This window comes from Miscanthus floridulus, chromosome 2 (genome assembly GCF_019320115.1).
Source record: "Miscanthus floridulus cultivar M001 chromosome 2, ASM1932011v1, whole genome shotgun sequence".
NCBI classification, from domain to species: domain Eukaryota; kingdom Viridiplantae; phylum Streptophyta; class Magnoliopsida; order Poales; family Poaceae; genus Miscanthus; species Miscanthus floridulus.
In genome coordinates this window covers 162363611-162386929 of record NC_089581.1, presented here as the reverse complement: position 1 = coordinate 162386929, position 23319 = coordinate 162363611, and the positions used below count along the sequence as shown (strand labels likewise).

Here is a 23319-nt window from a genome sequence, read left to right as displayed (position 1 = left end):
CTAGTATTAATATCAAAGTAACTTTGACCACGAACATATATTTATATATGATTCGGCTTGTAAAAATAGCATAGCCAGATTCAGTTTTTAAAGCACTTTAAACATAATATTATTGTATTTTACATGCAATTTATAATTTTAGTTAACGGCTAAAGTAGTATATCATTGTCTGAAAAAAACAAAGTAGTATGCTTGATGTCCAAACCATAAGAAATCGTATATATCTACTCTACGTCACGGTTACTCTTAATCATCTTCTCTTTCCTCCTACCCAGACTTCAGCTACCTTTGTTCCATGTTACCCTCGAGAGTGATAGCACCTTTGCGGTTTCTAGTTCTTTTGATTTGATTGGTGTGATGGCACAGTACCCACTAGCGTACTAGGTGTGAACGCCTGAACTGGCTCACTCACGAGTAAATGTTCCCAATAGCCAGTATTTTATCACTCTATTTACCACCTCAGTTTCCTCATTGATCGTTCAATCACAATCAGGCCCTGTTTAGTTCTCCAAATTCCAGAATTTGGTACTATAAAAAAAAAGATTTTCCGTCACATCAAACTTGCGGTACATGCATGGAGTACTAAGTATTAACGAAATCAAAAACTAATTGCACAGTTTGGTTGTACTTTGCGAGATGAACGTTTTGAGTCTAATTAGTCAACGATAAAACAATTATTATCAAATAAAAACAAAATGCTACAGTGCACACACAGTGGCTGCTACAGTTCCTGTGATTCCGGCGGCGCCGAATTCGGAGCCGAACTAAACGCGGCCTCAGTAAACTTTGCCTGCTTAGGTCCCATTTGGAACGTGAAATTCTTTTCTATCCTATTCTTTCTTAAGAAAACGAACTGATAAAACTTTTCTGTACCATTCTTATAAAATTTCGCCCTTTAATGGGGCCTCAAATAATTCATCAACGAAAGGGGTTCTACCTGCAAGTGTGCTGTTGATCGTCCATTCCAACAATCCTGCCGCGTGTCACGCGGCGGCCCTTCCGCTTCCGATCAAAGCAGCCAGCAAGCGTTTCTACCCGCGTTGTACTTCGGATGACAGCTGGTCACACTACCGTCAGCGCCCTCTGTCTCGCATGCATGCTAATCACCAGCCGTGGATCTGCAGATGTAGCGCCCGATGCCCCGATGCCGAAGAAGGCCCGACGAGCCCGCGAGGGACGTGGGGCCCGCTTCTCGATCAGGAAATGCGGGCACGCACGCCTTCCGCAACGAACACATTTCACTGACAGATGGACCCACGCCTTGCGGACCCATCACGTCCCTCCGGAGGCAGACGAAACGCCCATTCCTCTCTGTTGCGAGCCACCCCGTCGTCTGCTGCTGAAAACTGCTTTCATGCTCCTTGTGCACTGCACTCTGCACACCCCCACCACGCGAGCAAAACCCTCTTTCTCCGCCCCTCACCGCGGCGAACTTGCGATCGAGGGAGGAATCCACCAATGGGTCACGTGGAGAGGCAGCCACCGAACCCTAGTAGGCTCGCCCCCACCTCCCACCCGGCGCCGGCGCCGGCGCCGCCCCCGCCTCCGACGACGCCGGCTGCTCGCCGCCCCGGTACGCCACGGAAGGCCGCACAGGTGATCGGACCCCACTCCCTCCTCTCTGCGCGACCGCGCTGCTTTTCCTCAAATCGTCCTGCCGATCGCGGTTCCCTTCGGTGGGGTTTTGTTGGGGTGGAGTGAAATGAGATGTTTTTTTGCTTGAGATGCTCTTGCTTTCTGTTTTCCGTGCGAGGGTTTTGTGTTCGCGCTTGCGTGTGCGTGGTGCGGGGAACAATGAGGAAATATTTTATTTTATACCTTTTAGGAGTTATCTTGTTGTTCCTCATGATCCCTCGCCTATAGATTGCGCAACGCCGCCTGTTTTTGTAATGCTGTCATGTCCTGTGTGTAACTAGTAGCTGCAGATGTGGTTTTGATGCCACTGGTTCACCGAATTTGTTGCTGTTTTTTTTTATCTTTTATATTGGTAGTTTATGCGGATTATTTTTGTTACCGTGAAATTTACTGGTGCGACATCATCTGTTCCATTAGGTAGACAGTGTCTGTGATGTGATCCTGCTCTTAGCTCTCACGTTTATGTTATGCTTTCGTACATGATTGTCTTGCGGGCTTCCAGCAGAGCATCTCTGTTTTATCCATCAATTGGTTTTTGGCATGCGGATAACTGAAGAAATTAAATTCACCTCTTGAATTAGATTTGACCGTCTTACACAAATGTTCGCTGTTAGTATTTATGTTGTTTTTTGTGTCTTCTATGATGCTTTGGAATACATGTACCCTATCCTGTATTTGAAACAGCTTTTCATTTGCGTTGCTCTACTCAGGGTCAGGGCACATTTTGTGCAACATGTGTTTTCGGTTCAGGAAATAATGCCCGCTGTCAGTGCAAGCAAGACTCAAGGTATACTTCCCCCTTACTGAACTTCGTGCTTGTATTATGCACAAAAAAATGTAAATGGGTTCATTTGTGCTTGTTTGCATTTTAGCTTGAAAATTTTCTTGAAGATACCCTGTTGATCAATGTGATTTGTATTTGCTCTTGTTAGCAGGACTGTTATACTGCTTTCTTAACATCTCTGCCCTTTTTTGTGGCAAAACTTTCAACAATTTTGTGGATAGCTAGCACATATCGACTGCCTACAACTTTGTCTTTAAATTGATCGACCCAATGAATTTTCAGTTCTCCATTAACCCATATAACGATCCTCATATAAGTTTGTTCTTTCATCATGTCAATTAGCATAATTTTTTTTTTTTGGGTGGTGGTGGTGGTGGAATAAATGTTACACTGACATATTGTATAGAACTACTCCTAAATAACAAACATATATCAGTTTTGGCCGAAGTAAACTAGGAATTGTGAATGGACTATATTTAAATGTTCAAGGTTCAATACTGTTGTATATGATAAGATACGAAATTGATATATGCTTGATGATATTGCTTTTTTATACTGAGATTCTGAGAAAATAGTTGCACTACACTTACATGTTTCTATTTTTTTCCTTTTTGTTAAGTGTTCTCTAATCTCTAAAACTCCGGCTGTAGCTGACTCCTTATTTTGGAAGATGTATTGACATACGGTGTACTAACTTGTTCTATCTTTTATGCTTCCTATTTTCTCTATAATTACTGAATCAGGGAACCATTGCATCATATAATTATGCATATATTTGTTGTCTGTGTAGACTGTTGGCAGATTGTTACATGAATTCTGTGAAATTAATGCATTTCTGTGCCAAATCTCAGTTTCTTATGTTGATTCTGGCCATATTTGATTTGCCGATTGACTAACATTATTTTTTATTTTAGATCCAGACATAACCAAATGCAGCACGGTAATGAGGCAACATCCACAACCAAGGGAATTGTAGAACCAAACTCTCAAGATAAGCTCAAGATGGCTAGATTTTCTGGTGGTACATATTCAAAACCTAATGCAAGAGTGAAGCTGATTGCTGCAGAAGACATTACCTATTTACAGCATCGGAAACTATATGGTAGAACTGTTGGGTCAGCTGGGTCACAGAAAAGACATTGCAGACGAAGTGTCACACCACCTCCAAGTTCACGTAGAGTATCTCTTCTGGGATCCAGATCTCTCGCTCAAAATCCTATGCCATCAGAGTCATCCTATAACTCATGTTTACCCTGTAAGAGGCTTGAGACAGCTAAAAATAGGGACCCATCTGCCGGGGGGCACATAAGTAGCTCTGTCACTCCCTGCATTTCTTCTTTAAAGAACCTTGCATCACCAAGTTACAAATCCTCACAACCGAGTACTAATTTGAATACCGATGCTACTCCTAGAAATCTAGACAGAATGGTCAGTACACAAGCACTTGCCAGGAGCTCCAGTTTGAGTATTTTGCATTCTCAAGGCCAGAACAGTGAAAAAATGTCTGGTAGTTTGCCAAAAGAGGTAGTGACAAATCCTATGTTTCCTAGTCCCAAGCAAACTGGTGCTCCACATCCAAGTGACAATCCTCTTGTTACAAAGGCAGGACCTTCTAAGAGTGTGTGCACACCTGAGAGTGGAAAGTTGTGCAGTAGAGACATCAATTTAACTACAACAAGTACTACAGTTCCTGTCTTGCAAGCTCCTATTGTGGAGCCTACATTGCTAAGCCCAACATCTGTGCTTAGTGAAAGGTCTGTTGAGGTTTATCCTGATACAAGAACTGCTGCTCCCATAACACAGGAACCTAGTGTGAAGCCTGTGTTGCTGACTCCAATACCTGTGCACCGTGAATCTTCCACAGAGGTATATTATAATACTACTACTAGATCAAGCCCAAATCTTAGATCAGTTTTTTTAAACAAAAATAATGCAATTTGGTCATGCTGCAGTGCCAAAAGGTTCCTTCAAAACACAGTGCGCAGTCCATTGCTTCTCTGCAACATGGTGCATCGTCGCAAGAAAGAAACTCAGGGGCATCAATTAGCCATGGCAGATCTTCAGGTATTTGATGATCCTAATATGTGATAGCAACTCGGAAAAATTCTTGTGAAAGACATGCATTCTAAGTTTACCTTTCACTTACTCATGACCTTGCTGGTGAATTTCTTTATAGGCTGTTAGTAGGTAGTTTTTTTTTTTTTTTTTTTTTTGGGGGGGGGGGGGGGGGGGGGGAGGGGGAGGGTGACTATAACGAGGTGGGTTACTATTTTAGGTAAAACCTAAGAACATATTGCTGCCATTCAGCCAGCTGACAACACTGCAACTCAGGCTGCAGTTTTATTATAACAGTGCTAATTGGTTGTTTTAGTTCATTTGTTTTCCTTCAAATTAGTGTTTTATGCCTGAAATATTCATGCGTGTATCCGATAAGTATACTTTTTAAGTACCTTCGCCACAGTTCTTTTTTAGTCTTATACTCTTATCCTTTTGTTTGTCATTTTAATTTTCTCCGTGTGCCTTCATGGAATGCAGGGTTATAGTACTTGCTTGTTTTTCCATTGTTATTAATAAGAAAAGAAGATTTTACAGAACAGAAAGTATTTGGCCATTTAAGTTCAGTGCATAGAGCATGTACAGTAGCACAGTGAATGGTTTTCATTTCCTAGTGTTAATTTTTTCTTTACAGAATCTCATCATAACATGTATATTCTGGAAACAGGTGCACCATTAATCTTACATACGAAGCTGCAGAAGAAACATTATCAATCAGAAGCCTGCTGGAAGTAAGCAGTATAGGCTAGTGCATTTTTTTCTTCTTTTTGTATGCATGCATGTATCGCAGTATGGGTATAACCAGTCCTATTTTATGGATAGTATATACAGGATTTTTCTCAGCTTCGTCCTAACAGGCAGATTTTATTTCTCTACCACCAAAGTTTGCCCGTTCCCTGAATATTGTTGCCACCGAATTGAACAGAAGTTGATTTTGGTCTCAAGTCCAAATCTCATAGATATCACACTAACATCTTCCCACATTTGATATGCTAATGACATGAACTGCCCATCCCTTTCAACGAAAACGTTACTGATTGACTGTGCTATAAACCATGAACCTTGTTTTTTATTAGGCAGTGAAACTAAATCTTAACGCCTTGATTTTGTACATCATAGAAATCATCTATGCAATAAGCAAACAGAATGTTCAAGCAATATAATGATACCTTCTCCTGTAATATGGAAGTGCCACTTTTTAATGCTATGTTGTGTAGTCTGTAATAGTTTTCCTATTTTAGTATCCATGTACTTTCCTTTCAATTAACCACTAACATCAGACTTCCATTTTTCTTTTAGGGGCAACTTTCATGTTACTGGAGGACTGATACATACTTGTGATGGAATTGAAGCCCATTTCCCTTTAGAAATTTCTGTCGGAGTTTATGAATCTTCAAACCAAATGCCTGAAATTTTAAATCTAGAGGCAGTACCTCTTTCCCAGCTGTGGCCAAAAAAATTCAAGATGGTACCCCCCGACAGTAAGGATATTGGACTATGGTTTGTAAGCAGTCATGAAAGGTACGTTTACTCTAATAGGTGTAGCTTTTAAATTTGTAAGAAGCACCTGTAGTGGTTCTGGTCAAGTAACTTCCAAGTTGCATGTATGTCAATTACACTTGTATTGACTGCTATGTCTCTAACTTGCTATCACATAAATGTTAAAACGTTCCGTCTGTTCTTGAAATCATGCAGATGCTTGTGTACATTTAAACCCTTGTTATTTATTAGTATCTCTGCTCCATGCATGCACTCTCTGGTTAGCTTAACAATTTCTTATTACAGACCGCACTGGAGTTTCGATCAGCTTCTTGAAAAAGTTTGTTCACATGGCCTTGGCCTGTTCACCAAAATTGGTGATACTGAATTGGCAGTGTTTTCGTCGAAGTTGCTTACACCACAAGATCAGAGTACGTTCTCATTTTCGTGCAAAGTTTTGTTTCTATTACTCATCCTTTTACTGTTCTAACAAGAATAATCTGTTTCCCGACAAAAAAGGATAACCTGCTTTACGAATTTCACCGTGATTGACATAGACTAGTGTTTTTTGTAAGCTTACGTTCTCTTTTACCAATCCTTTTTTTAATTTTTAATAGTCACTTGATGGTTTTGTTGCTATTGTGGACTTATACAGTCAGATAGCTTTGAGCACATTGAGTTTGCATGGACATGTTAGGAAAAACTAAAGAGTTGCTAATATCTTTGAAAAATTGGGGGTCTGCAAGGGTAAATTTATCATCTAACTTATGAACTATTATTATCATATAACAGGAAAAAATGGCAAATTATATTTTTGGGGTGTTTTTGGGAAGTGTATCAGGAAGAAGACATGCCAGCCAAACAGTCATATAAAAAATGTGGAGATCAGCAATCCCAGTCAAACAAATGACTCATGTAATAAATATGAGGAGGTAGGCATGAAATTGGATGTGACAAAAGGCAAAGAAAAAGAGAGTGCTGAATCTGATATTGGCATGACATTGGGTGCAAATGGAGGCAATCCAACAGATGTCACAGGAAATAGAGAGACAGTTAGGGACAATTATGAGGGTGTTGCCAAGGTATTGGATTTAACAGGAGGCGAGGATTCTGATAGGGTCAATGACTGCATGGCAGTGCTAGGAACTCCTGATTCAAACCCTGCATCCAGTTGCTCAGTTCCTGCTACTTCTTACGGATGTTGCCGTCATGACTCTGCAAAAAATAGCACTTCTATCTTAGAAGGTCACACTATCCCACTGGTTGCTCTAAGTTCTTTTTTGACCAACGTTCATTATCTTGTTAGCTTTTTCTGACTTTTACTTTTTTTTTTACAGATTCTGCATGTCAGCCTGCTGACAGATCTTTGGTTAGCCCTGACCTCATTCTGGACATACCTCCTGAATTTTCTCCTGTACCTCCTGGCTTCACAAAAGCTCACTGTCAGCTTCAGATCAGTACTGCTGCTCTGACTTATGCTGATGTTCCTCCAGGATTTCCTACAGATATTCCTCCAGGCTTTACTGAAGCTCATCGTGGACTCCCTCCTGCAATTTCACCTGCTGGACCAGCTTGTGTTTCGACCCCTGGGACTCAAAAGAAGCCCTTCGTTAGGTTCTCTCTTAATGCCCCAAGGCCTGTTAAAATGGGAGTTCCACTTGGATTTACTCCACTACATGCAGTGAAGAAAGAGCCTGGGCTGCCTGCTGTCGACGAGTCCACAGATAAGCCCACACTATATTCTTTGGCAGCTGCTGCATCTGCAGTGGTAAAGTCTGGGAAAGGAGATGAAATGAAAATCGCAGACAATGAGGTACGCATTTGTTTACCCTGTGTTTTTCACCAAATACCTGTACTTCACCAAATTTTTTTGTTTATTGAATTCTTATAATATTTTGTCCTCCAGCCACAAAAAACTTGTCATTTAGGACAAGATTTAGTCAAGCCTTAAACACTACAAGCATTAAATATGTAAAAATATTTTTTATTGGATGTAGTACATGTGTTGCTAATAGTTTCTTCTTCTTAAATAATGGACGCAGCTCTCTTGCGTGTTCGAGAAAAAAAATGCTGCTAATAGTATTGTATTCTTCTTACTCAAATTTGTCGTGGTAGCCACTGTCTATTTGTCTCATGTTAGTATTATATTAATTGGCCAGTGTTTTAAGTGGCTGCATTTCTATACATTGACTTACATTCAGGGCTGACATGATTTCTTGATGTATCCGAGATGGGTGCTGTCTATGCATACAAGTTTTCAATGGTGCTCTGTGCTTGCGTATGCTCTGTTGAGTGTTGAGGTCTGAAATCCCCCAATCATACATTTGTTTTCGTCGTTAAATCAGAATTACCCTTTCATATGTACAGGTGAAAATTGAACAAGATGAAAATTCAGAGGAGGGAGAGTTTCCAAAGATCAGGCGGCTTTCAGACCTGTACCGTGGGCCTTCAGACAGCACTGAAATTTCCAGGCCTATGTCTGCACATTTGCCCGACAAGTTTCAGGAGCAGACACCCGAGAAACAGATGCATGAGAGAAAGAGAGAGTGTCAAGGGCCTTCTCCTGCAGAAACCGCCATAAAAAAGTCGAATGTGAATGGTCGAATTGCCTTGAACAAAGGCGCAGGTCATGGGAATGGTGAGGCGAGATGCGTCTGTGCATCCATCGGAGGTCGGGCGGCGATGCCTACGAAAGGGCCGTTAGCAGCATCGCCAGGTGGTCATCTCGATAACTAGAGCATCTCCTGTAGGTGCGTTGTATGTGGTGAAGAGTTCCCCGCACAGTGATTTCTAGGATTGCTTCAACAAACGGTACTAGACTGGTCTGTGTGTAGTGATTAATGCTGCTTTGGATTTCCTGTTAGGCGGGCGGTAAGGATGTACGTAGTGTGAACCATTAGCATGCTGAACTTGAGCGTACAGCCAAGCACTTCTATCGTGAAGTCCGTGCTACATTCTCGAACGGTTAACGATATTTAGTTGTTTTGGTGAAACTCATACATCTCTCTTTCATCATGTCATGCTCGAGCAACATTTAACACGTTCTCACCCTCACCCTAGTTGATCGTGTTGTGTTCCCCTACTTGAGCTTCTCATCATGCCGGCCGTGAAGCCAGTGTGCCCTCCAAAGAATCGAATGCGACAAAAGGCGTTCTGTTGAGTAACCTTCACTCTGCAGCTGTTACAACAAAAGAAAATGAAGATTTCTTTGTGTGAAAAGCCGCATGCAAGATATCACAAAAATGCTGAACTCGAACATCTCAGATGCACAATGCTCTTTACCTTCGAGATAAAATTGGTATACATCTCGTCCATCCATCGACGGGCCTCTAAGTGCTGGGATTTGCTGGTCTGCGTGGAACTTGCTAACACGAGCCCATGTACGAAGGACCTTAAAACATCAGCTGGTGTTGCCTGCTTGTGGATGAAAACGTAAACACTGCCTTGTTTATCCAGCAAAAGGTAGTTTGCTGCATAAATTAGGGAAGCAGAAAAAGAGTCAGCAAAGTTCTATACTGTGTTACATTAACCAAGGCATAAACTTACTGTTTTCATAGTGGGATCTTGTTTTTGCAATCACCAACCTATCAAATGTGACAAACCGTGTGAAAAATCTGTCTTCGATCCCCAAATATTGACTATTGAATAACATATAACCTACCAAAACATAGAACTCACATGTCACTGTGTGTAAGCATCGAGGCTTTAGCACCTAAGTGCACACGCTCATGTGGCAGTTTAATTTTGTTTAATTTCCTCCAGGTTGACCAAAAAGGAAGAATATGTTCCAGCTGAGAAACCTTTTGCGGTGCAAGAACTAGGAAAAGTGCAATCAAGAAAAGGAATAAAATCATGGAACATTTTGCATGAATATTTTAACAGATTGCCACAAAAAATTATCATTCAACAATCATAAAGATACATCACATGCTTGATAAGTACTAAACAATACCAATAATGACCGCAAGGAAAGGAGCTCACTCACCTTCACCACATTCCTTGAAGTACTGTAGCAAGATGGAAGCTCTCTCATAGTTTAGCGTAGTGAGTGAAAGTGACTGCACTGCCTTGTAATTTGCTGGGTCATCAAAAACAAAACAAGTGGAAGTATGTCAAGAAATGCTTCTCAAAACTAAATCCCTGAAGCATCAACAAACATGATATACTAAGGAAAAAAATTCACACAGAAGTATGGGATAGTCGGATAGGTGCAGGTATAACCATGGGATGAACGTTTTTTTCTTTGTATATGGAGTTAAAATTTAATTTAATGAAAGCACAGCCCAGTGGAAGTGTTTAGGAGTCAAGGTCTAGAATCCAAAGCACAACATGCCAACGAAATTCAAGCTCTAAGAGAAATTTCTTGCATTTTAATTGAAAGAATCCAGCGAACATATTCACTCTATAATTCATGCAATCGACAAAATATTGTATGGTTGTTTTCCATTTGCTTCTGCAAGACTTTCTAATGTCTGTTTCCTGACCTTTGCATGTAGGGGCAGATTTAGACTGTGTTAGCAAATAGGCTATGCTTCGGCACTACTACTCGGGAGGAGGAAGATATTAGTTTGGAGGGTCAAGTAGTGCCTAGAAAGGATACCTTTCGATATTTAGGATTAGTGCTACAGAGAGACGGGGATATTGATGAAGATGTTAGCCATAGAATCAAAGCAGAGTGGATGAAGTGGCGCCAAGCATCTGGTGTCCTATGTGACAAAAGGGTACCACAGAAGCTAAAAGACAAGTTTTATAGGACGGCGATTAGACCTGCTATGTTGTATGGTGCAGAATGTTGGCCTACGAAAAGACGACATGTTCAACAGATAAGTGTCGCGGAAATGCGTATGTTGCGTTGGAGTTGCGGTCATACAAGAAGGGATCGAGTTCGGAACGATGATATACGTGATAGATTAGGGGTAGCACCAATTGAAGAAAAGCTTGTCCAACGCCGGTTGAGATGGTTTGGACATGTCCAACGGAGACCTCCAGAGGCACCGGTGCGTAGTGGAATCCTAAGCCAGGATAGTAACGTGAAGAGAGGCACAGGAAGACCGAAGTTGACTTGGGTGGAGGCAATAAAAGGAGACTTGAAAGGATGGAATATACCCAAAGACTTAGCCTTAGATAGGAGTGCTTGGAAGACAGCTATTCACGTGCCTGAACCTTGATTGCTTCTGCTGGGTTTCAACTCTAGCCTACCCCAACTTGTTTGGGACTTAAAGACTTTGTTGTTGTTGTTGTAGCAAATTGGCTATGCTTCAGCGCCACAAGAATTTAGAAGCCAGACAAGGAGATAATAAGTAGGAAAGTTCAAAATCTGTTTCGGTTTTAAACATATGGAAGAATAAAAGAGTACTCACCATACATATGGAACACCGTGAGAGAAAGAAAAGATGTCCATACACTCAAAGCATGCCCTCTAGTAATGTGAGCTAACAGCATCCCCAATCCCATCCCTAACATTGTAGCGAGTGTTTCCTGACTGCCCTCCTGAAAAGTTGAGTATACTTGTGCTGCTTCATTAAAGAAAATAATACCAAAAGGAATCTACAAATTTCTGAAGAATATCCTAGGTTACCTTTGCAGAAATATCAGCTGCGTTCTTTGCAAGTGCAAAATGCTGTGTTAGTGCTGCTCTAGTTGCTCCACTAGCAACACCAGCTAGAAGATAGAAATGCCAAATTAGCCCCCAAAACTCAGAAAGTTCCCCATCATGAGTTCTGACTTCTGGAATTAAGAAACTTACTGAATGACCTAGATAGGCTGCCTAGGCACATTATAACTATCAACGATGAAGGAAACAGAGGGCTTAAGAGATCCATCAACATTCCTGCACAGGTAACAAAATGTAAATGATTCACTGACACTAAGCAAATAAGGGAGAGATGTTCTCCTGATATTCCAGATTATATGTAACTTGAACTTTCAAGAACAATTAGTACAATAAATTAAGAGAAAAACAGAACAATCTAACTTGGCATGAATGTAATAATTGTGCCATGGGAGTGAAATGAAAAGGGCAAAGTAACTGAATTTAGTGGTTTCAATTGAACATTACCAAGGTCATTCGTAAAGTCTGCAACTAGACGCCACATTTTAGCGTTGCTATCAAGATTAGATCCCTGGTGGGAAAGAAGGCACAGAAAATGAATACAGAGTCTGATATGCTGGCTGGACAAAGTATATCAGAAGTTCAGAACTAATATTCACAAGGATGCCTTGAAGGAGCAATGGCGTCTGATCAAAGCTTCAGTAACAAGATCAGCGTTTATCGTAATACATCAGAAAACTGAATACCTGATAAAAGGTGAACAATATCCCTCCAAGCATTCCTGTCAAGTCCCTCAGAAACCACTGCCAGAATTGCATATGTTAGGGGGAAAATAAGGGAAAAAAAACCAACATTACAACATTAGCCTAACAAAAGGAAGAGAACTTTCACAAAGGCCAGGGGAATTTGGAATTTTATAATCTATAGAGTCAAGTTTGTGCCGAGTAACCCACAGCGAAACATGATTCCTTGGAAGGTTGCTAGATATCAAAATGGCATTAGATCGAAAATAATCCTTGTCATGTTGGATACTATATATCAGAAAAATTTGATGCAACTGGACTATGTGTTGAATAAGTTTGTCTAATCTGCCCTACCATCAGATGAGTGTGCATAGATTTGAATGCTTAATGGATTTGCCCAACATCTACCTGAAAAGTAGCACCTATGACAGTTGCGGACTGTTCTCCCACTCCAATTGCACCTAGAAGGGCCTGGAGCAGTTCATTCCAGAAGACAGCAAATTTAGAAATGCACAAACCAAACAATATGCGTGTAGATACAGAGCGAGTCAGGAGATTGTAAAGACAGAATAGAAAATTTTACTTGTGTAGACAACATTGCACGGATATATGTGGAGAGCCCCTAGAGCAAGATACAGCGCACAGGCCGACAGTCGATAACCAAGCACAGGGTAGCATTAGTTTTTACCATGGTAATCAGGTGTGAATACAACAGCATGATTCCAGAGACAGCTCACGTCGTGCAGGTAATCTTACCTGCAACGTATCCCACATCTGGAACGGGACATAATCCGGAGTCACGCTCCCAGGAAATCCCTGGCAAGGCAATACAAAGGCTCGCTCATCAGTCACAGTGACCGGCCCAAGCAAAAACAATGGAGAAGAGCACTGAGCAGCGAAGCTTCATTTCGAACAGATACAGCTGCTGCCGACGACAACACGAAGTTAAAAGGAATTACGACGTGCTTATCAGTAGTAGTATACGGTGTTGCGTAGATTGGTACAGCTGGAGTGGGGCTTGGGAGGCGGCGCGTGCCAGTCACTCACCTCAGGCACGAAGGCGGCGAGCATGCGGCTGCCGATCCGCCCCCACCGGCTGCCGAACCTGCGGTAGCCCAAGCGAGCAACACAAGCACGTGCGCACGTCAGATGACTGGGGAAGGGAGCGAAGCTCGGGACGAAGCAGAGGGAGGGAGGGAGAGGCCACCTGTGTGCGGTGAGAGAGGAGGCGGAGGCGGTGAGGACGGCGGTGCGGGAGAGCGCGGAGGCTGACGAGCCGCTCCACTCCTCGATCGTCACCCACCCCGCCGCGGCCTCGCCCTCCGGGTGCGACGCGTCCATTCCTCTCGTGCGCTGCCGGCGCCGGGATCGCTGGACCGGGTGGGGTAGGTTGGCTGCCTCCAGGACGTTCACGCCTCAGACGACCTTCAGGCGCTGTTTGGACACATGAATTTCATAGGATCAGACAGGAAATTTACAGGAATCAGCTTAATTTCACATAATCAAGAAATATCTCCATTCAAACAGGTAGGCAGCGCAACGTCTCACCCGCGAGCCGTGGCGGCCGATGCCGATCCGATCCAGCAGCTGGGCCTCGGTTCGAACGGAGACCACGCCGCGCGCACTACTCAGAACTCAGAAGAGCAGCGCTGCGGCCGGTGGAGTTGACTTGGGAGTTTTTTTTTTTTTTTTTTGAAAGTTTGACTTGGGAGTTGGGGGTGTGATCAGTACTCAGTTGGACTACCATCAGTCATTAGTCATTACAGCCACGGCAGCTTACTGAACGGCTGAAGGCAGGGGTCGACACCCGGATCTAGGAAAGTACAAGTACTTCCCATAGCTTGATGGATGAATTTTGCAACCGATTAGACTGCGCTGCGCAAATACGATTTATGGCAAAGCTGCCAAATCAATACAATGATTTCAATACGCAACAATGGCAATAACATTTGCAACAAAGATTCAGAAGCCCCAGTCCACTGGGTGCATTGGTCAACATTACATGTTCACGTCTCTAATTCCATCCACCCACCAGTTTCTAACTCAAAAAACTGCTGCCCTAATATGATCGTGATGTTATCAGTTCCTTAATTTCTGGTACACAAAAACGTTTTCACCCAACTGACAGTGAATGTCCTCCGTGTTTACATGACTGAAACCTACTTTGTTGCCAAAGAAAAAAAGATTCCGCCAGATAAATTCCACCAGGCAGGAATATCAGGACGCTTCATAGGAAAAGGAACATTAAGCTGATTTCTCAACTTCTGATCTTGTGTCGATTGACAGGGAGGTTAGTTCATGGGCATCGGCATCAACCTTGTCGTTGAAATGATCCCTTAGGAATTCCACTGCCATGAATGTGAATGCTGATGCCGGGATATACCATATTATTCTTGGAACACTTCCCTTGAACAAGCCGCCCACCCCCTCGGAAGCCCACGTCTTTGTTATAGCATCCAGCCACCCATTGTACCTGATAATTATGAAAAAGAATTTTGTAACTTACACAGTTCATGTATCACCAACAGACACGTTTGTGTGTAACATTCAGGGACAGAACTTTAGATTTCCATGGTAGATATGAGGGAGGGAGGGAGGGAGAGAGGGAGCAGTCACAGAACCAGATTTGACACGTACTTAGACGTTGATCCTTGTACTTGCAGTCTTGTCTTGATCACATCCAAGGGGGTAGTCAAGTATGCACTACAGCCTGCAACAGCAAACTCATAAGAGCTACCAAGAGGCAGAAAACTTGAGATTCTCAAGTGATAAGGTAACAGATACATGGTTTATTTTATATATATATATATATATATATATATATTAGAGACATACCGCCTGCCAATCCTCCTAGAACAAGTCCTTCAAAGGAGTTGCTGATATCCAAATCACTGTGTGGCAAATACTTCGTTTTCCCATACTCAGTCATCTCTTTCATTGCTTCATAGAAAGTGACCTGGAAAGCCATATATTTGCTCATTAATAGATTCTTTTAAAAAGTAAATCTCTATTACTGTCCACAGCATTAGTAAGCTTAGAATACACCCAAAAAAAACCTAAATAACAAATCTAGTAAAGACACAAATCTATCAGACAAACTCGATATCCACAACAGAAGTGTTAGAGGTGTACTCCAAAAGGAAGGGGGAAAAATCATGTATAGTATAGAGACTAGAAGGGCTACATGCACTTAGGTTTTATCTCCTGAGTCCAATAATCAGTGCTACTGCAGTACTGCCTACTGAGGAATGCCCTTGCAAATCACGGTTATGTAGCATGAGACCAGGAACCAAAGGCTATTGCTTGAGTTGGGAATTATCCAGTAGTCAAAGGCATGTCAATCAAAATGGTTATGGTGGTGACTGACAGATTACTATCAGGCTGCCATGTACGTGAAGTCTCAGAGTATGGCTAATATTGTACTACTAGGACTCCTACATGAACATAGTGGTAGATCGAATTATTCTTCTAGTCATGACTGGCAAGGTCTCTGTAAGCATGATCGTCTTGGGCTTGTAAACGTTGCACGGTATTGTAACTCCTGTCAATATATAATGAATATGGGGGCTATTGCTTCCGTTAAATCTTAGCAGTATCGACTTCTTATAGGAGCTAGCTTAAACTCACCGGCATTGCTTCTGGAAAGTGAGCAAGTTTACTAAAAAACGTTAGGACAAAGAAAACAAGAGTATATGTTAAATTAATTAACTTACCATTAGACCAGCAAAAGGGACATCTCTAGCAAGAGTAGACCAGTATCTGCAAGGAAGAAAAGGCTGTCATTTCGGACAAAACAACGCGTAATGACAACTAAATTGTCACGATAAAGTGTTATCTGTTGAAACAAAACTCAAGTATGACCATTACACCATCATGAATACTGTTATCAGTTTTTTTTTCACAAACAAATTGGCAGATACATGTTTGTTCCATCAACACATACATTACACATCCATAATGTGCACATAGACACTTATTTTGTATGATAAGATTTTATTTCTGGCCTAAAATAGATAAGCTTCAGAGGTTGCAGAAAGAACAGAGCTAAGTGATCAACTTGTGCAAAGAGTCAAATCAAATATAAAAGGTATTATAGGTCTAGGTTTTCCTTTAAGGTGATCTTATGTAATCCAATAAAAAACAATGAAAGGCACTATTGATAATGATAGGCAGGCTAGTAAGAAGAAATCAGTGCCAATACCCTGCATAAAGCCCCTTCAAGCCATGATCTCTCCAGATAGAACAGCCAGCGTGGAACATTCCATTGTAGTACCCATACATCTGAGTCCCATGAGTTTGAGAAATACTTCCTTTAGCTACAGCTGATGCCCAAGATTTTTGGGTGCCTTGGACTTGCATTCTTTGTTTCATGACTTCGCAAGGCACATAGACAAAGGATCCAAGTGTATCACCTGGAATCAAGAATGAAACATATATGTGGTATCCAGGAAGCAGCATAGGAAATTATCTTGAGACATCATGCATTCCAACAGAACCTACACCAGCAAAGTATCATAACTAACAAAAGGGGGTGCTAGAAAAAGTTTGTTGGTGCAGATTGCAGATATAAAGTCCCCATGCTCAGTAAAAAAACAAAGTACAAATCTAACTACATTAAGCAGCGTCCTGAAAATTTTCAAAAAGTAAAATACAGAAAAAACAGAAAATAGAGTGCTTACCAATCGCTCCAGCAATAAAATGTGACCAGTGTCCAATTAGATTAGGATTAGCAATCTCCAACCATGTCTTAGTTGATTCAATAACACCAAAGTATGTAGCGCCAGTTGCAAGAGATCCAGTAACACCTGGGCTGATTCCTCTGTAAAAACCTGAAAAGAGGTCAACCGCAACATTTATCAAGATCACTATTGATGCTTATTAGTGAGGAACAGTGTATTTTTTGGCAGTTATGGAGCTAATGTGCTTTGACATTTAAACTTTTTAGCTTGTTTTTTTAATTAAAAAAGACAGCATGAGTCTACTTTCCCTTTTTAATTTTCATTCACTAACCTCTTAGACCATCAGAAGCCCAAACTGTCCTGACCATCTGGAATATATTCTTCTGAGCCTATTAGGAAGAGATGAAGAAAAGTTCAGCACCCATGTATCAAAATCGTGCATTATGATTGTAAGTGTTAAACTTTATGTGAACAAGCAAAGTTGAAACAATCTCACGCCTTAGCCCCTGTCATTATAGCCTGACTCTGAAGCCTTGTTTTCAGAGTGTCAACTGGATGCATCATGCCTTCCCCAAATGCGCCTGCAATTCCTCCCCAGACAAATTCCCTCCACACTGCACCATAAGTTAGATCTCAGTACTATTTAAGTGCATATTCTGGAAAGTGTGTATACTTCCTGATAACTGATACAAATGCAGATCCCTATTGTACGGTCTACCTTGTTGATTTTCTGGTAAAACTAATATTGGAAAATACAGACAATTTTGTCCTCATCGTTTGAGAGTGAAATAGATAGCCCAATCTCAAAACAGATATCTTCAATGTATTTGTTGAAGAGCATTTTACTGAATAACCACCCAATGGAAAACAAAACATAATAAATATGCACAAGTAATCTCTTTTGCATCAAGAAAATCCCAGATCTAGTTCAATCAACATTTAAACTCACGAGGCCAAAGCATTAAGCTCCAGTATGCTTCAAACCTTCAACCTCTCACCATGAGAACACTCAATTTCCCACTGTACCTTGCCATCAACCAAATTTGCAAAGCTGAGTATTAGCTGAATCTTACCACCAATCCAAGGTTGGAACAGAAAAGCATAAGCGGGGAAAATAAAAGATTTTGTGCATGCTTTGGACATGCAAGTAAAAGTTACAGAGAACTAATCCAATAACAGCTCCCATCATGCAAAGTACTTCGTTGTTGAATAGCAGTAAAATTTTAGCGAAAATGGAAAATGACAGCACTTTCACCCTTACTTTTGAGAATGAAATGGACAATCCATCATCAAAACAATTAGCTACCATTAAATTAACAGAGCGAACTAAATTTATATGATACATCAATTGTCATAGCAGAAATCATAAAAGAGGTTTCGTTCATAAAAGCATCCCACTCCATCATCACCCAATACAAAGGGGGGAAATATAATAGGCACGAACAAGTTGGCTGTGTGCAGTCGCAGATGCCAGAAACAATTCCTTTTTCTAACAAAAAAAAAAGTAGGCACGGACAAATGATTACTCATTTTCCAACAAGTAATCAGTTAATCACAATTTAACAATAATCAGATCCAAATCCTAAGTCTCAGCCTCACACTTTATCAACCCTCCCACTGTCTCGTATTCCCCAAGTTTGTGCAAGACAAACATATAACTCGGGTCGTTCTGAATCTGTCTGTGGCGGAGAAAGAAAAATAGGCACTTACCGAAGAAGTTGGTGAGGTGGGGAGACGGCGCTAAGGGGGTCAGGCTCTGGCCACCAACTCCGGCGGCGGCAGGGGAAGAAGACGGAGACGCCGCCATGGTCGCCGACGCGTGCGATTCTCGGTGAGGTTTAGTAAAGCAGGGCCAGGGGTTTAGGGTTTAGAACGGCGTGCCATGGACACTGCTTCTGGCGCGGTCCCGTTTGGTACTCGCGGCTGATTCGCAGGATTGATTCGTCGTGAGAAAAACACGGGTGCGGTTCTGCCGACCTAATTTTTTACTATTTAACCTTTTTTTTAATAAAATTTATATTTAGTCTCCTGAAAGACTTAAACTCTTTGGATCCTGTGGTTTGATGCCATGAGTCATGACGTTGAGGTAACACGTCTCGACGCCACAGATCTTGACACCGAGATACCTAGCCATACATAGAAGCAAATCATACGTGGCCGGTACCTCGACGCCATAATATATGGCGTCGAGGTCGGCGCCACATATCTTGGCGCCGACCTCAGACACACTGATGACCCCGACGCGTTCAGTGCTACCGTGTTTAGCTGCGTGGCCGTCAGTGCTACAGTGTTTCGTTGCTTTTTCCTGCACATTGTTTTGCTATAGTGCTTCTCCTGGAATTAGGAATGGCAGCCTTGCTCGCCCACGCCCCTGAGCAGTAGCAGGCACAGTGACGACGTGACCGGACGTCCTGCTGAGGATCTGACTCCTGCTACCAACAGCAGCATGCGCGCAGACGCCAGCATTTACGTGCCAAAGCGAAACTTTGACCTTGGATAGCGCTACTCTGCTCTGCTCCACGACCCCTGTTGCGCTGGGCGTACGCGTACGAAGAAAGATTTTTATTGTTAAGTACTATTATCTGTACTGACGAGAGATAAAGCGCCAGAGACTGTCTGTGCCGAGCGGCGATCGATGCTGTACAACTACAGTTCTAGTCAACCCACACATCCAACGTACACCGGCAGCCAAGCGGAAGCCGCTGTCTCGGTCGAGCTCGCCCAGCACACGACGTTGTAGCCACGTCCGACCTCGGCCACTCGCTTTCGCCGCCTCGGCTCCTCATAGCGTGCTTCGGCCGCAACAGCCGCCAGACCTTGCCTCCGTCTTCTACGCCGATGAGGACGAGCTCTTACCGCCCGGGCACACCTGCAGCATTGCTATGGCTCCCATTGGCCGCCGTTGATGCCCTTGTCCATGTCGCCGGGTGTCCGAGCAATCGACGCCGCTGCCGCGGGTGCACGCCCACCGCGCGTGCTCGCCCACCATGTCAGTCTGTCGCTGCTGCAGTCACCCTCTACACAAGTGGCTGCTGGAGACTCCTTGCGATGGCGGTATGGCGCGTGCATGGGGATGGAAGGGAAGGGGAAAGAGTGGCATGCACAGGTTCGTGCGGTGCTGAGGCATATGCATGAGTGGATAAGAAGCATCTCGAGAGCTTCGGGTAGATATCTATGTTGGTTTTTTTCTTTTCTTTTGATACAGTCCAGGGATAAGTGTGTGGACAAGAGAGCATCTTAAAAGCATCTAGGCCCCTAATAGAGTTTCGGTGATTAATGATAATACAAGATTACTATAACTAACGTGTATTTTGCAGAGGCAATTAAGTTAGGTCATGGTAATGGAGATCGATTGGGCAATCGAGGTGGTCATGCCCCTACGATAGAAATCGTTTCGGTTTTTAAAGGATGGACGACAAGGTTAAGGATGGACTAGTTCTAAGTGTCGATTGGAGTTGGAGAGACATTGTTTTCCTTTGGCCATACTATTAAGGGGGGTATGAATGGGTAGCTTGACCTAGGTGAGTCTAGTGAGTTAGGTGTGGTACACACTTGTTAAAACTAGCACTAGGTAGCTCTACAACAGCCCTATTATCAAATGGAGCAAACTTCATTCACATATGATCGAGAGTTGGAAGTGAATGTAGGGTCAAATGCGGATCGAACGCTGGCTCCGGTCGGACCGGACGCTGGCTACAGGGTCCGGTCAGTTCATTTGATCAAGGAAATTGCGTCTGGCGCGACTGGACGCTGAGTGGTCGAGTGACCAAACGATGAGGGCCAGCGCCCGGTCGACTCTAGTAAGATTCCAGAAAGGGAAAAACATGACCGGACGCGTCTGGTCAGTGTTGATCGGACGCTGCCAGCGTCCGATCACACTGTAAACACTGGAGTTCGGGGTATACTGACCGGACCGTTCGATCAACATGATCGGAGCATCCGATCACCCCGCAGAGGCACATAACGGTTCGTTTTTCAGCCCATGTTATAAATAGAAGCTCCACTCGTGTGTGGAGTCACTTTTGCTCATTTCAACAGTTGAGAAACACCTTAGAGAGTGCTAAGAAAAGCAAGGTCCTAGTGAGATGATTGAGATTTGAGAATCCCAAAGAGAGCCCTCATTAGTGAAGATCAAGAGTAGCAAAGTATGCATCCACCTTCTCATTAGGCTTGTCATGGTCAAATGAGAGTTCGTGCTTGTTACTTTTGGTGATCGCCATCACCTAGACGGCTTGGTGGTGATTAGGAGTTCGGTGATCACCCGACGGAGCTTGTGGGTGACCCAACTCAAGTTATGAGTGGTTATGGGTGATTCACCGCGATGGAGTGTCGAAGAATCAACCCGTAGAGAGCACTTGATCCTTGCGCGGATCAAGAGAGAGCTACACCCTTGCGCGGGTGCTCCAACAAGGACTAATGGGAAGTGGCAACTCTCTGATACCTCGGTAAAACATCGCCGCGTTCCTTTCTCTCTATTTACTTTGAGCATTTATTTTAAGCAATTTATTTTATGTCTTTACATTCTTAGAATTGTCATACTAGAGTAGGATTAGAACTTATGTTGTAAGTCTTTTATGTGGTAGAATAATTAGAAACACTTTCTAGGCACAAGGGGTTAATTGGACTAACCATATAATTTAATTATTGCAAAGAAAAATTAGAACTAGCCCAATTCACCCCCCCCCCTCTTGGGTATCTTGATCCTTTCAATTGGTATCAGAGCCTTGTGCTCATATTTTTAGGCTTTACCGTCTAGAGCAAGATGTCTCACGGGGATGGACCTCCTCCTATCTTTGAAGGAGATAATTTTCCTTCTTGAAAAATTCGCATGGAGGCGTATTTGGAAGCTCTAGATATTGGTATTCTTAGAGCCATCTCACAAGGTTTCCCAAAACCTCGGGATACTACTCACCTATAAGGCGATGAGGTGAATTACGAGAAGTGGAATGCAAAGGCTCAAAACACCATTTTTAGAGGCCTTTGCAAAGATGTGTTCAATCGGGTGAGGAACCACAAAGACGCCCATGGACTATGGTCGGACATTTGTACGCTCCATGAGGGAACAAAGTGTGAGCGTGAGGAACGCTATCATCTTGTCTTGAAGAAGCTCAACTCTTTTGAAATGCTTTCTAAAGAATGTACTAATGAGATGTATTCATGTTTGAACGTTCTTATAGAGGAAGTTAATGGGCTTAGACTCACTCAAATACAACCATCCAATGTTGTAAGACAGATATTAAGTGTCCTCCCCATTGACAAATATGGGTATATTATGACCGTGCTACATCAAGGTAATCTTTCCACCGCTACATCAACACAAATATTAGGAAAGATCAATACTCATGAGATGTGCATGTATATCACACCTCAAGATGGCTCATCCTCTATAAAGAAAGAAAAAGACTTAATATTCAAAGCTAGCCAAGAGAAGGGCAAAGCAAGTCTTGAGTATGAGAGCTCAAGTGATGATGAAGTTGATGATGAAAGCCTTGCTCTCATGGTGAAGAAAACCGCAAAGATGCTAAAGAAGCTCAACAAGAGTGGCATCAAGCTCGATGGCAAGAAAAAGAAGTTCTTCACAAGCTTAAGAAGAAAGCCAATCTCCGAGATGGATTGCTACAATTGTGATGAACTTGGTCATCTAGCTCACCAATACACAAAGCCCAAGAAAGACAAGTTCAAGAATAAGAATAAGGACAAGAAAGATGACTCAAGCAATGAAGATGAAGATGAGAAGAAAAAGAACAAGCCATACAAGAAGAGAGATGACAAGAAAAAGGACTTCCATAAGAAGAAGAGTGGAAAGGCTTACATTGTTGGTGATTGACTCATAGACATTGATTCATCTAGTGGATCATCCGATGATGATAGTAACGACAAGAAGGTGGCCGTTATTGCTATTGATTCTTCATCATCTTCACCACCACCATCGCCATCACCCTCTACACACCTATGCCTTATGGCCAAAGGTGAATGAAAGGTATCACATGATGATGATAGTAGTGGTGATGATCATGCTCATAATGATGATAATGATAGTAATAGCGATGATGATGAATATGAGTCACTTACTTATGATGATATTGCTAAATTGCTAAAGAAATACACTAAGATAATTATAAAGACTAGAGCTAAAAATAAAAAGCTTGAGATTAAAATAATTCTCTTTTAGCTAAATGTGACATAGCCGAAAAGGCTAGTGTTGAGCTTAGAGAAGCAAATGAAGCTATGTCATCCAAACTCAAGGAGCTCAAATCTTCTAAGAAAGAGCTTAAAGATAAACATGATAAACTTGAGTGGGTGAACAAAGAGCTCATCACTAGCCATAACAAGCTAAAAGATGAATATACTACTCTCAAGATTAATCATGACAATCTTGTTATTGCTCAAAAA

General features: G+C 42.4%; 3 protein-coding genes across 6 annotated transcripts; 1 reads left to right on the top strand and 2 right to left on the bottom strand.

Annotated features, from left to right (window-relative positions):
- Positions 1 to 1345: 1345 nt before the first annotated feature.
- LOC136535512 (uncharacterized) lies at positions 1346 to 8700 on the top strand. Of its 2 annotated transcripts, none has more exons than XM_066527775.1 (10): positions 1346 to 1596; positions 2346 to 2422; positions 3340 to 4285; positions 4372 to 4483; positions 5142 to 5205; positions 5774 to 5995; positions 6260 to 6384; positions 6746 to 7198; positions 7291 to 7766; positions 8321 to 8700. In XM_066527775.1, exons 1-10 carry the CDS (start codon positions 1459 to 1461, stop codon positions 8687 to 8689), a joined length of 2982 nt encoding a protein of 993 aa, XP_066383872.1. In that variant the 5' UTR covers positions 1346 to 1458; the 3' UTR covers positions 8690 to 8700. The 2 variants fall into 2 exon arrangements, with proteins under 2 accessions (XP_066383872.1, XP_066383871.1); XM_066527774.1 differs by having other exon boundaries at positions 3334 to 4285.
- A 207-nt stretch (positions 8701 to 8907) lies between these two features.
- Positions 8908 to 13949, bottom strand: LOC136535513 (protein root UVB sensitive 3-like). 2 transcript variants are annotated; one of them, XM_066527776.1, is made up of 16 exons: positions 13796 to 13949; positions 13455 to 13681; positions 13295 to 13352; positions 13004 to 13063; positions 12831 to 12869; positions 12656 to 12718; positions 12251 to 12307; positions 12012 to 12075; positions 11700 to 11783; positions 11532 to 11614; positions 11314 to 11443; positions 9939 to 10031; positions 9632 to 9770; positions 9500 to 9537; positions 9236 to 9423; positions 8908 to 9131 (listed from the first exon to the last, which is right to left on the bottom strand). In XM_066527776.1, the coding sequence occupies exons 2-16, from the start codon at positions 13586 to 13588 to the stop codon at positions 9033 to 9035; spliced, it is 1329 nt and encodes a 442-aa protein (XP_066383873.1). In that variant the 5' UTR covers positions 13589 to 13681; positions 13796 to 13949; the 3' UTR covers positions 8908 to 9032. The 2 variants fall into 2 exon arrangements, with proteins under 2 accessions (XP_066383873.1, XP_066383874.1); XM_066527777.1 differs by having other exon boundaries at positions 8908 to 9125.
- A 241-nt stretch (positions 13950 to 14190) lies between these two features.
- Positions 14191 to 18873, bottom strand: LOC136540393 (uncharacterized). Of its 2 annotated transcripts, XM_066532399.1 has the most exons (10): positions 18637 to 18768; positions 17876 to 17946; positions 17425 to 17540; positions 17258 to 17315; positions 16927 to 17076; positions 16449 to 16659; positions 15961 to 16006; positions 15083 to 15203; positions 14885 to 14957; positions 14191 to 14720 (listed from the first exon to the last, which is right to left on the bottom strand). In XM_066532399.1, exons 2-10 carry the CDS (start codon positions 17886 to 17888, stop codon positions 14492 to 14494), a joined length of 1017 nt encoding a protein of 338 aa, XP_066388496.1. In that variant the 5' UTR covers positions 17889 to 17946; positions 18637 to 18768; the 3' UTR covers positions 14191 to 14491. The 2 variants fall into 2 exon arrangements, with proteins under 2 accessions (XP_066388496.1, XP_066388495.1); XM_066532398.1 differs by lacking the exon at positions 17876 to 17946 and having other exon boundaries at positions 18637 to 18873.
- Positions 18874 to 23319: the final 4446 nt, after the last annotated feature.